The 13479-nt window shown below is 41.6% G+C and overlaps 2 protein-coding genes across 3 annotated transcripts; one reads left to right on the top strand and one right to left on the bottom strand.

Annotated features, from left to right (window-relative positions):
- Positions 1–983: 983 nt before the first annotated feature.
- On the bottom strand, positions 984–7905 carry znf319b (zinc finger protein 319b). Its single transcript, XM_067588850.1, has 3 exons — positions 7524–7905; positions 6466–6565; positions 984–6370 (listed from the first exon to the last, which is right to left on the bottom strand). Exons 2-3 carry the CDS (start codon positions 6468–6470, stop codon positions 4507–4509), a joined length of 1869 nt encoding a protein of 622 aa, XP_067444951.1. The 5' UTR covers positions 6471–6565; positions 7524–7905; the 3' UTR covers positions 984–4506.
- Positions 7906–8299: 394 nt separating this feature from the next.
- On the top strand, positions 8300–13333 carry usb1 (U6 snRNA biogenesis 1). 2 transcript variants are annotated; one of them, XM_067588855.1, is made up of 7 exons: positions 8300–8723; positions 10275–10417; positions 10567–10750; positions 11101–11154; positions 11436–11541; positions 12109–12189; positions 12763–13333. In XM_067588855.1, the coding sequence occupies exons 1-7, from the start codon at positions 8563–8565 to the stop codon at positions 12868–12870; spliced, it is 837 nt and encodes a 278-aa protein (XP_067444956.1). In that variant the 5' UTR covers positions 8300–8562; the 3' UTR covers positions 12871–13333. The 2 variants fall into 2 exon arrangements, with proteins under 2 accessions (XP_067444956.1, XP_067444957.1); XM_067588856.1 differs by having other exon boundaries at positions 8329–8723; positions 10278–10417.
- The last annotated feature ends 146 nt before the right edge of the window (positions 13334–13479 follow it).

The raw sequence follows: 13479 nt of genomic DNA, 5'->3' as shown, positions 1-13479 counted from the left end.
CATTTATCCTGAGTTGGATACGTTTCCCTAAGAATGATACTATCTCTATACATATATAGATATATAGATATACTGACTGGAGGTTTCTGTTTCTCTGGTTCCCGACATATGGGTCGAAACCAGTGGTGGAAAGTAACCTTATGCTAAAGTACCTTTAGCATTTCCATTTGATGCTACTTTATACTTCCACTCTACTACATTTCAGAGGGAAATATTGTACTTTCTACTCCACTACATTTATTTAACAGCTTTAGTGACTTTTCAGATGAAGATTTGACACAATGAATAATATAACAAGCTTTTAAAATACAACACATTGTTAAAGATGAAACCAGTGGTTTCCAACCTTTTTGGCTTTTGACATTTTACAAAAAGCAGTGTGTAGTCGGGGTCACATTTCACATGTCTATGAGTTGTTAACAGCTCCACCAAATAGTGATTTTTCCCTCTAAACTTCTCACATGCTTTCATTTCAATAAATATTCAAATGATCCAATATTTCAGCAACATGAACCTAGGAGCATGATTTTGTGACATCACAATTACACATACATAAAGGGAAACTTGAAACCTCCAGTGCACAGACACTGAGAATAGATTTTTCAGTAAATTACATACATCTCGTGTCCACCAGCTCAACCTCTGATTTTTTTAAATGTATTATTTAGCATTTTTATTTTTTCAAGTAGATGTTATTTTGAATTCTTAAAATGGGTAATTGAGATAAATTTTGAGAAACAATATAGGACACTAATCATTCAAAGCAGAGCATTTTCATAGTAGTGGATAGAAAACCTGGTATCTAATGTGGACAGTCACTTCAAAATGCATCCTAAAGTTCAAATACTGATGCACTACAACATAATAAAAAACAAAAAAGTTCATCTCTGAATGTATTCTGCTGGAATAATCAAACATTTAAATAATGAAAATAACTGCAGCTGCTTTCCTTCTTGAATAACGGCATGACTCATGTAACTCTATAAATGAAAAAAAGGTTTTATTTGTTAGTGCTGTGTAATTGAATGCTACATACATACAGGTAATCTTAGCATGAATGTACACGTACTGTACGTCGCCACAAAGTTTTTTTTCTTTTCCTTTTTTTTTTTTTTCCGAACATCATTCACATAAACTACAATACAATTTGAAAAAGCTATAGGAGGGAACAGTGCTGTGAGGAGGGAGGAGGGAGGAGGAGGAAGGGGAGGAGGAGGGGGGGGGGGGGGGAGCACCAGTTCCCAGGGACAGAACACAGGAACTAACACAGCAAGCATGCAGAGAGCAAGAGACACCAGGGTCTGATGGGTTTTTTGCACTGGAACTGAAAAGAGGAGGGGAAAGGATGGTGGGTGGGTGAACTGGTGCAGAAACTGATTTTTCTTTTTTTTTTTCCCCCGACTATCAGTTTAAAAGCAGAAGGGTGGATTTAGTCATTTGTGCTTATACAGGAGATTTCCTCTCCTTACACCGCCTGCCTGTTGGATATGAGATGACTTTTTTTAAAACCCAGAATCGATCAAGATGTGACTTTTTTTTTCAGGTGCAGCTAACACTTACACTCACTTCCTCGCTGCGTTTCCACGTTGGTCCGTTACTGTTTCACCCACCTGAACGTTACTCTATATTACACTGACTGATAAACACTAACAACTATACCATCGCTGCTGAGCTGGAATTATTCTTTGGCTTTGAACATACACTTGTATTATTATTATTATTATTATTATTACACAGGTTAAGTCTACTGTCATTACTATACAGTAAGTGAGGTCCTGTTAGGTTTTTATCCTGCACCTGGAGTGTTTTGTCATTATGCACATCTGATGATGTGTCAGCACCAATTAACAAGTTTAAAGAAAGTCCTCCGGCACTTGTAGCTCTTGGCAAACATGAACGGTTGTGACCCACCATCTTTCATTCCCTGATGTGTTGGTTATTAGCGATTATTCACCTTTTACATCACCACCCGTCAGGATTATTTGTGCAGAGATGGTTTTTTTCTTCTGTGTTTTGGCCTTAGAAAACAATTCTACATTGTAAAAAATGCAGCCACACCTACCCACAAGGCCCTGGTCTCTCCCTCTAGGAATATAGATATCCATATAAATTTAAAGAATAGGAATAAAAAAATAATATAAACAAATGTGAAACCATAAAAAAAAAAAAAACATACAGTACTTATCGCTTACTTTAAGTTCAGTTGTTCTCAAAGTCTTGTAATGCCAGATTCAGAGAAAACAAAAATAAAAATATGATGGCTGATGAGATCAGCCATCTGACCTCGCATTATGATGATGATGATGATGACGGACAGAGACAGAAAGCAGAAGAGGCAGAGAGAGAGAGAGGCACAGCGGCCCCCGTTTTAAGGCTGAAACAAAAAAAAAGAAAATTAAACGCCAGAATATAAAAATGTTACTTCTGTTCTTGGCCTCCTCCATTTGTATTAAATACTTTTCAATACTGCACTCAAACTATGAATCAAGAGCAAACGGGAGAGGAAAGAGCAGGAACAGCTCGCCAGATGAATAAGAAAAAAAAAAAAGGAATAATGGTGATCGCAGCTGACATGTAAACCAACTGGTGTTCCAGGCTTCTTAAGCACAACTTGAATATCAAAGCATTCAAAAGAGGAAGGCGTCATTCACTCTGGTATAAACCCACCCTGGCAAACACAACGTCCAGCTCAACGCAACGTGTAACAGGAAAACAGCATCAATAATTCTTTCAAAAACATGGAAAATATTCAACATGAGGTGCAGGTTCGTCCTGCAAAAACAGCTCTCCGACAGACCCAGAAGGTTAGTAAATGTTTTTAAAAAAAAAAAAAAAAAAAAAAGGCGCAGGTCTGTTGAAACATTTCTAATACAATTCTCTTCAGTCTGCATTTCCCTGTTTGAGAGAATACCACATATACATTCACACACACACATTCACACACACACACACACAGGTTGCTCTTGGAGATTCCCTGCAACATACCGATACAATCAATACATGGAACTACAAAAACAACAAAAGAGCATTTGTCAAAACATTTCACATGGTAAAAAGTAGCAAGTATACAAAAAACAGTTCTTCAATACATTTTTTTTTTTTTCTAAGAAAGACAAATTTCCAACTCATCTGGCTAAGTACACTCAAGTCACATACATCCATAGTATGTACAGGCTGAGAGAGGAAGTGTAACGTTCAAACTTGGACATTTTCAGTACACGCAGTCTAACAGCGCTGATCTCTGCAGGAATATCACAGGTATATTAGTGTAAAATATATATTTCTATGTACTGTATGTCTAAACTGAAGGGTGAGATTGGTATCGACCATTATGGGTTTTTTTTTTTTTAAATTCATGGTTAGCTTCAGCTGGCCGGTTTGGGATGGGGTACTGTTTCATACTGGTGTTTGGTACAGATGAGGGTGGGCTAAAAAACAATAATAATAATGTCCCGTACATACACTCACAGACATTTTATCACTCAAATTATTTCACTATAGGACAATAAATCCCCAAACTTCTCCATACTGTTTCCCTTCACATATGATAGTAGGAAAAAAAAAGAGCTTTCTAAGTTGAGGAGCTTCAGGTACTTCATTCATGAGTAGCATCAAAATACTAAAACCCAGAGCGGTGCGGAGGCAGGGGGGTTAGAGCGAGATTATCAGGCTAAAAAAGAAAAAAAAAAAAAAAAAAGTGTTTCTGTATTGCTGCGGGGAGTTGAGAACCAAAAAAACTTGAAGTCATCCTTTACCTGACCAGAGACGAATGAGTACGAGTGTGTGTGTGTCTGAAGGGGTTTGTCAAACTTTCCAGTCCTCTGATACTAAACAGCGACGGGCTGAGACAGGACGAGGAGGAGGCAAAAGAAAGCAGACATGAGAAGAAGAATGATGGATGGAGAGGGGAACAGATGTCGTCGGAGAAAGAAAGGGAGAGAGGGGGGGGAAAGAAAAAAACAAAACAAAAGGAATGATCTCCTTCTGGTGCTTACTTAGTCGAGACTTGAACATACTTACTTCCAAACTGTTCGAAAGACATAAAACAATGACTGTCTGACTTAGGATCGTTTCAAAAGGAAGCAAGTGTTTACTAGATTTACCTGCGTTATGGCACCTGTGTCTGTACCCAACAGACCGACAAGACTGGCAGTAAGTAAGCATGACTGATGACAGTGAAGTGGTTGTGGCCTCTTCACTTCCATCAGCTGTCTGAACGTGGAGCTGAGAGGTTTAAGAAGGTAAAGAGGTGTGACAAAAAGGAAAGTGCAGGGACAGAAAAAAATGTATGGAATAACAGGGTCGGAGTACTAAATAGCTTTGGAAAGGTCAGTAGAGCAACAAAGACCTGATGTAGAACTGGTAGAAATATGCAGTAATAATACCCAGGACAGTCCTGCAAATGTGGTGAATGTTAGGCTGAATAAATCGCCTACAATGGATAGACAAGAGGACAGGGGGGGTTTAGGGAGACTGTCTGTTCAAGGTAATAAAGTCTCCAAGGGTTTATATGCACTGTGGCACAGGGTAACCCCCGCCGTCTGCCGTGTGCTGCACCGTGTGATCCTGCAAAGAGCCCAAGTCACTGAAACGCTCACCGCACCAAACACACTTGAATTGGCCCTCTCTAGAGTGCGTGCTCTGGTGTTTGGTCAGGTGTTCGCGCTGTTTGAAACCCTTGTTGCAGTGGTCGCACTTGTACGGCTTCTCTCCCGTGTGCACGCGCCGGTGTCTGTTCAGGTCTGATGAGTATTTGAAACGTTTCTCACAGTCAGGACACTTGAGTGGCTTTTCCCGCGACGGGTCGCAGCGGTGCTGGACGAATTCGGAGGAGGACAGGAAGCGGCGGTCGCACAGCGAGCATTTGAGGGGCTTCTCCTGGCAGTGAGAGTTTTGATGGCGCTGTAAGGTTGAACTTTTCTTGTAGCCCTTGCCACAAACGTCACACTTGTACGGCTTGTCGGGCGAGGTGTTGGACGACTCGCCGCACTTGTGCCTGAGCAGCTCTCCTGACTGGCTGAATTCTTTCTGGCATGAGGCGCACTTAAACAGGTTGTCCATGCCGTGGACGTGCTGGTGGTAGAGGAGGTGAGAGGGCTGCATGAAGCCCTTGTCGCACAGATTGCATTTGAACGGCCGGTCAGTAGGGTCTTTGTGTGTGCGTCGGTGGCGCACCAGTGCATACTGCTGCTTGAAGCTCATTTGACACTCGTCACAGTGAAAAGGACGCTCTTCCGAGTGTGTGCGCTCATGTTGGCGAAGGTCAGACGGCCGCTTAAAACCCTTTCCGCAAGTGGCACAGCGGAACGGGCGGGAACCCTGCGGGTGGCAGGGATGGTGAAGGAGCTCTGACGACTCCTTGAAGTGCAGCTCACATAAGTTGCACTTGAACAAGTGCTCACCGGAGTGCACGTACATGTGGCGCACCAGGTGGGAGCGGTGCTTGAAACTCTTTTCACAAACCGCACACTTGAACGGGCGCTCGTTGCTATGTGTTCGCTGGTGGTGCTGTAGGTGTGACGACTGGCTGAAGGCCTTGTCGCATGTGTCACATTTAAAGGGCTTCTCTCCTGTGTGCACCCTTTCGTGCCGCGTGAGTTCTGACAGGTGTTTGAAGCCCTTCTGGCAAACAGAGCATTTGTACGGCCGGTCTCGGGCCGAGGGGAAGGGTAGGATGGATGAGCTGCTGCTGGCCCCGTCGCTGTTGGGCTGCTGGGGATTGTTTGATGAGGAGTTAGGTGTCACGTTGCCAGAAGAACCAGGTCGGTAGGTCTTCTCACATATTGAACACTTCATCGGATTAGCACTGTTGTGGGATGTGTGGTGTTGGGCTAGAGAGGTAAGCAAAGAGAAGCCCATCTTACACACCCCACACACAAAGGGCTTCTGTTCCACCTGAACACACTGGTGTTCTAGCAAGTCTGTGGCCTGGTGAAAGATCTTCATGCACTGGGTGCACTGGAACGACCTGTCCTGACTCACCATGCACTGGTGCTCATGGGGGTTGGCGAGGTGGGAGATATCGTGCCCACAGGCCCCACACTTGTGTCCCTCAGTCCCTACCTGCAGGGAGGTCTGCTGGGCCTGGGCAGGGTGTTGCTGCTGACTGTGCTGCCCGCCTCCATGCTGCTGACTCCCACTGTGTTGCTGGCTGTGCTGGCTGTGCTGTCCATGCTGAGTCTGTTGCTGCTGCTGTAGAGACGTAGCATCCGGCTGCAGTACGATACCATACACGGCACAGCCCAAAGCGTTCTCAGCTCCTGGAGCGATGGTGTGGACGACCGGAGGTGGAGCGACAGCATGCTGCTGCCAGGCCTCTGTCATGCGGGCTCGGGTGTAGGGATTCAATTTGGCAGCTGGCGTGGCCCAACTAGAGTGAAAGAGGGAGATTGGCAGATATTTTAAATAATGGACTAAAAGCGTCAGTGTGTGTGAAGGAGAAAGAAGAAGATAAAAAAAACTCACTCCATTTAAGCAAGTGACACTGAAGAGGATTTGAGGACAGGAACAGGAGATGGAAAAAAAATCCACTACTTTCACTTTATTCTTGACCTTCAGGTGGTATCTGTATGAAAAGCAAAGTCAAGGTGAGTGAGAATATCAATGAGCAGTGAGATGTTACTGAATACCAACAGTATATTTGGGTTTAAGCTAAAGGATTTCAGCATTATGTTGCATCTCCAACATCCACTGATCCAACTGTCAACACTGATGATGACAAAAAAAGTTTTCAAACATGTGAAGCAAACAAAATTGCTTTTACAGTATTTCTACACCAACTTTAACAGCCGGTTATGATTTGTCTGTGTAAATTCAGCAGAAACAGAGTCATGAAGGACTGTAGATAAGTAATATCACTGTATTGTATACTGTAAGGTGATGTTACAATAGCTGGATACCAAACTATGCAAAAAGCCTCACTAACAAATGATCAGAGCAGATAGTTCACATCTGCTCATAGAGCAACTCTGGCAGAAGATAAAAAGGTTGGTGACAACCGTTACAAGGGATCATAAAAACTTGTTTACATAGGGCATATTTATCATCCGAAAAGCATGAAGTCATGTACATATGGATGGAGGGAATCTGAACATTATAACAACTCATTTGCACTGTTTTGACATTGCTTAGAAGCACCAGGATCCTATGAAACGTGATTGTAAACAACAGGTTTACTTGAAGATGTGCAACATCTGTGAGCTCAGAAACACACAGAGCAAGTGAGCACTCATTAACATACACACTTGTCCACAAATAATTAACTCGTCTATTTAAATATTTATTTTATCGGTCATGTTGTTCCACCCCTTTCAATGCAGAAATCCAAATGCTCAACGATTCGCGGTAAAAAAGCAAAGAGGGTAGCGTCTGCGCATCATAACGTTATTCGTCTCCAGGCAAAGATCACTGTAGCCACGACAGGTTAGCTAGCCTAGCTGCTACTTGCTAACGTTACCGGGCTAGCCCCGGGAAAATAACACGTTTGTTAGTTAGTGCTGTGTGGAAACTCCGTATTTACATACCTGGGGCTTTCAGAGTATCCCCGATGAACTGCCAGTCTGTCGTAGGTTAGCTAGTCCCCCTGAAATAACACCAGGTCCGCTGTTCACATCCGCACACGGAGCTCGGAGGCTCTCTTGTTCGAGCTCTGTGGCTCCGGGGGCCGAAAAAATTGGGATTTGCGGGTCATTAAAATGGGGGAAAATTCTCCCGCGGTTTCCCAAAAACCCCCCATAAACATCACCGTTTCATATATGCATTTATTTGGCTCCTAGGGCTTTCGGTCGGCTGGAGAAAAGATATGCATTTTGTTATAAATTGGTAGCTAGCTGTCGGCTAGCTTCTGATCTCCTGCCCGCGCACGGGAACATGAATAACGCAAGAGATAACTAACACACACACACACACACACACACACACACCCGGAACCTTGTGTGTGTGTGTGTGTGTGTGTGTATGTGTGTGTGTGTGTGTGTGTGTGTGTGTGTGTGTGTGTGTGTGTGTGTGTGTGTGTGTGTGTAATGTAAGAAAAATGAGCAAAAGTATTCCTATTCACTACATTTATTCCTGGTTTCTTAAAGAGGAAAACATGTTAGAGACCGTTTATAAGTGGAAACTATGGCTAATATGACATAGCTGACCCGGTCACCTAGCTCTTTTAAATCTTGTCATGAAATTAAATGCTTTTTTTTGACAAATTAAGGAATTTCAAGAAATAAATTAAGCCAGCAGAAAGCTGTATACAACACCCTTCACATACAGGTACCTCCTTCATGTAGTGCTGTACACATTTTGTACCAAACCTCTGAAAGGGGAACTGATAGAGCTGGGGACCTTGTTTCAGCGGGACCTAAATTATCGTGACAACAGATTGTTTACACCGGAAACTTCAGAAGATTAGTTGAAGTCGCTAGAAATAACGTCTTGATGCTAAGCAGAAATGTTCCTCCTTCATTTAGCTTAGTTTAAATATTTACTTCGCACTTGTGAAGATTGTATCTGATTTAACCAGAGTATTTAATTATTGTCCATACCTGATATGTGTTGATATAGTAGCGTTTTATGATGTTAGTCGGTTACAGCAGCAGCTCGGAGGAGGAAAGTGAAGCAGCTACTGACAGAAACCCAAGTTTCTCCCGAAAGTGTAAAGAGGAAGATGATGGTGACGATGGTTGCCCAGCGAGGAAGAAAGTGAAAATGAAGGAACAGGTTCCTAAAACAAGGTGTGTGTGTGTGTGTGTGTGTGTGTGTGTGTGTGTGTGTGTGTGTGTGTGTGTGTGTGTGTGTGTGTGTGTGTGTGTGTGTGCGCGCGCGCGCGTGTGTGGGAGGGGGGCTGATTGATTCTAGATTTCCTCTTGATATGACTAACTCAGACTGCTGAAGCCTCATATAAGCTTCAGATAAACTTTTAAATGCAATTTTGCACTAAATGACTGTGTGGACACACTGTAGATTTTTGCCTCATCACTTACATTGAAAGCACATTTGAAGGGGATCTTTTAACAGCCAGTATGAACAGGAAGAATGATTACATCGATGAAAACCTCTTTCAGTGTTCATGTTTTCAGTGTTTTGGGGCTCCTAACTGTTGTTTTAAGACACACTTGAACAATTATGAGCCTGTCCTTTAAAGTTTGTTGTGATCATGAAGAGTGTAATCTGTAAAAAAAAATCTGAATTGTCATTATTCAAGTCAATTGTGATAACATGTATGGGACTGTCACTTATTCAGACTGAAACTAAAATATCTCATGCTCGCTATAATCACCATCTGTTTATTTAGGTTTACAGATATGCAGCCTAGAATATGCACTGAATAGTCAAACACCACATAACAAGGTAATTTGCAAAGCTTGTCCCTTGTTGGGCTTTTATTAAAATATATACACTGTGTGAAGCTAAACTATGGACAAAACAAACAGTTAATAAACAAATACAAAATTAATCTGAATGTACCATGAAAGTACCACTTAGATTTGAAATGATCACAGTTATCCCTTTAAAGTTCAGTAAAGTTAAAAGTTTTACATATTGTTCTCCTGAATGTATAAAGTTCACTGTTGAAAGAAGGTTTTAATAATAAAGTTAAAAGTCCAGCTTGCAGCTCAGCACAGCATATTCAGAAGCCCAGTTATATAGACATAAGTAAGTTTAACAAATAAGTTTAAAATTTAATGTAGTCACAAAATGTAATTAATTACATTTCTTTAAAACATAACAATGGTGAAATCCTATCTGCCTCCAATGTATAATTTGCATTGCAAATGATACATCGTCTTTAGAAGCTGCATTAACAATAACTTAAGTGTTGAAAAAATCATGGATCTATTTGTAGGCTAAAATAACGAATGGTCGACTCTCGAATGAAAAACATAAATAGGGACTTAAAGTCCTCCTCCACTCAAACATGTGTTTTCCTTCTTGTTCCTACAGTTGGATGTTTTAGCTTCACTGTGCAGAGTTTGACACCAGAAGGCTGTTTTCACATTTATCTGCTGAAAGTGGAAAGTTTCTCTGAGCTCATTGAAAAACTGATGTTAAGGGGCGGGCCTACGAGCAGGATTTGTGACATCACAACTAGTTTGGAGCCAATCATGGTCCAATATTCATCTTATACAAGTGTGATGTAGAAACTTGAAGCCTCCAGTGCACAAACACTGAGAATTGACTTTACAGTGAAGTAAAGTCAATTCTTTTAGTAACTCATATCTTACGTCTTTTGTAGGATATGAGTTTTTAAACCACGCTGCTGTTGATTGTAATCATGTTTCCAGCAGGTTGCCTCTCCCTGGTGATGTGTTGGCCATGTTTCCAGAGGAGGTTGATCCACAGACGGATGACAGCTCTCTTCATGGTGGACGCATCCGCTCCTTCAAACATGAGAGAGGAAACTGGGCCACATATGTTTATTTGTCATGTAAGACTTGTACACAGTACAGCTTATGAGTGATCATCAACAAAAGTCACACGTGTCCGACAGAGCAGTTTATTGTTACTGTATCATTTATTTAAGCAGAGTTCTTGTGTGCATGTCTCTCTCTCTCTTCCGTCTCCTCTTCACATCAGACAATCCTGAGGAGGAGTTCTGGGAGTTGCTGGAGGAGCTGCTGTCGGCAGCAGGGGCCCACGGTGTGGTTTTGAATCAGCAGAAAGAGTTCCATCTCAGCCTGTCTCAGACGGTGGTGCTGAGACACCACTGGATCCAGCCCTTTACACAGAGCCTCAGGGCAAGCCTGGCACACTGTAAAAGGTTAGCTGAGCTACCCCGCACGCACGGGATGATTTGACTATGACTAATATGTTTATATTTGACTAATATGATGGTGGACAAAGAAATGTTTCCTGAAAAAAATAAATGTCTCCTTTACACCACCAGTCATCAGTCGTTAAACATTTAACTCCCACTCAAATCTGGAATATATAGAAATACTGCAGTTATTTTCAAGGCGTGAGTAGAGTATGAAGGTAGGAAAGCAAATAAGACAAAGAAAAAAATCAGCTGCACTGGTGTAATTAGAACAGTAAAAAGATCTGAATCTCAAGCTCAACATGGTGTTATTTTCATTCCAGCTGAAAACTTCCTGTTTCTCTTGTTGCCAGGTTTCTGTGCTCAGCGGGGAGACTGAAGGTCTATTGTAATGCTGAGAGGACAAGGTACAAAACCTGCAACTCTCACTTTAAAATTCTCAGACCACTCAGTTGTTTCTATCACCAAAAAGTTTCCTGCTCATTAATTTATCTGTCAAACACATTTTTTGTTACTATTTGGCTCTGGGAAAGTATGTGTGTGTGTGTGTGTGTGTGTGTGTGTGTGTGTGTGTGTGTGTGTGTGTATGTGTGTGTGTGTGAATTATCCACTTTCATAATGTGCCTGTTTTCTGGTTCATGGTTTGACTGCCTGTACTTGTCTCTGTCCGTCCGTCTGTCTCCTGCAGGACATTCCTGGGAATGGAAGTGCTAACGGGGCATGCTCAGTTGTTGGACCTGGCGCGAGTGGTGGACAGAACAATGACAGAATTCCGCCTGGACACTTTCTATAAGGTTGCTGGTCAACATATCCCTATCACACACACACACACACACACACACACACACACACACTGTAGCATGTCAGATCTGGCTCTGGACTCGTTTGTGTGTTCCTTGTTTCGCTTTGTCACTTTCACTGGCTGGAAATGTGTTCATGCTGCACCTGACACCATTATTCCATTACAGTACACTCAAACACTCTGCAGGGTGATGATTCCTGGCTGAAGTGTTAGTTGCGTGCCGTCCTCTCTGTCACTCTTGTTTATTTTACTCCCTGTTCTTTTTTGTTGTAGCAACATTTAGATTTCTGGTTTTGGATTTATAACACACTGTACAGAGTAGCCAGAAGTTGTAATAATATTGATAATATAATGACAATATTAAGAAAACAAAATACAAACATAAGATTAGGTAATTATGTGGAATAAGTTGTTGAAAATATAACATATAATTTGCAAATTCATAACAATTTTCCAGTCTTACAAATATGACCACAACAATCTACAGTCCTTGTTTTTTTTTTATTTCCCTGGATTTACCTTTATAACCCAACAATGTTCCCTCTGCTGTGTCCTCTAGGATCCGTCTTTCCACGTGAGTCTGGCCTGGTGCGTTGGGGACTTCACAGTGCAGATGAAGGAGTGCATTCAGGAGCTGCAGGTACTGGTACATGCCGTGTCTCAGTCCTGGAATTCAAGCCTCAATCTAGCGTAGCTAACCCAATATATTGGCAGGCCGATCAGCTGATTACAGATATAGATCAGTGTACATTTCATCTGATATGTAGCAAGAAAGTGGCAGCATAAAAACACCAAAGATACTGTATGACTGCGATATTTTATAAATAGTGTCTTCATTACATCGTTTGTTCACCAGAGAACACTAACAGGTTTTTCATTTGTAAAATGTCCTGGGCTGAATGTATCTTGGTCATAATTCTTAAAAGTAAATTTAAGGGATTCTTATGAAAAATATATATTGATGTGTTTAAAAGAAGGAACATCAGTCGATATCTTTATCAGATTTTTAAACCCATAAATATCAGTGTTTGCCAAAAAAGAAAAAAAACAGTAACGTGTCATGCCTGAGACAATAAACCATACAGCAGTGTGTCATTTTCTATGACAGCAGCTGAGATAAAGTTAGTTTTGGGTGACATGATTTGGACGTAACTGCAGCCGTTTTTATTGAGTGATCATTGTTCATATGTGTCTGATTCTTTTGACTGTTCAGAGTCTGGTTGATGACCATGAAGACGGAGCATTTGTGCTGAGGCTGGACTGTGCGGAGCTGCACTGCAGGACAGGAAACAAGACTTTCCGCTTGCCCTTGGAGTCCTAAAACCTGACTTGCATACAGGATGTGTTATCCTGAACCCTGGACCTTCTAGGCTGTAATACAGAGAGAGCAAACAGGAATGCTCATGGACATCAACAAATACTGTTAAGTTGCATGAGAATTTTATGTCTGAAGGAAATTGTGACAAACCAACCACATGACTGAGACTTCTCGAGTCTTGTCGCAAAGCCAGAAGAAAGACTCACCAGGTTCAATATAACTGTTATGAATCTGCGGACTATTTTCTTGACTAATCAATTAATCTTTATGCCTATAAAATGTCAAAAATGTGAAATATGCTCATTCCAGTATCCCTTCAATATCTTCTTTTGTCTGACCAACTGTTGACAAAAGATATTTAGTTTACAGTGATATAAAAACAGACAAAGACAATCAAGACTCAATGGCCACATTAATAAAAGAAATGTACTATTTTCATTTGTAAATAAAGTTTCTACTATTTTTATACCTTTGTGTTTGCATGGACAGTTACAGTATTAATGCAACGAGTTTTGTTCAAGGTTCAGAAAGGGTGACGTGTAACTGAAACGAGCTTTTAGAGAATTATGTGTGTGCAGCTGCACATTTGAAGGGATGGCATGCAAAACCATC

This window comes from Thunnus thynnus, chromosome 5 (assembly GCF_963924715.1).
Source record: "Thunnus thynnus chromosome 5, fThuThy2.1, whole genome shotgun sequence".
Taxonomy (NCBI): Eukaryota; Metazoa; Chordata; class Actinopteri; order Scombriformes; family Scombridae; genus Thunnus; species Thunnus thynnus.
This window is presented reverse-complemented; position numbering and strand designations above follow the sequence as displayed.

What these genes read in the sequence shown, in the direction of transcription:
- usb1 (XM_067588855.1), top strand. Translation starts at nt 8,563, where the DNA reads ATGATGTTAGTCGGTTACAGCAGCAGCTCGGAGGAGGAAAGTGAAGCA. An exon ending in AGCCTGGCACACTGTAAAAG is followed by an intron (nt 10,751 to 11,100) that starts GTTAGCTGAGCT and finishes TCTTGTTGCCAG; the next exon opens with GTTTCTGTGCTCAGCGGGGA. An exon ending in GCCTGGACACTTTCTATAAG is followed by an intron (nt 11,542 to 12,108) that starts GTTGCTGGTCAA and finishes TGTGTCCTCTAG; the next exon opens with GATCCGTCTTTCCACGTGAG.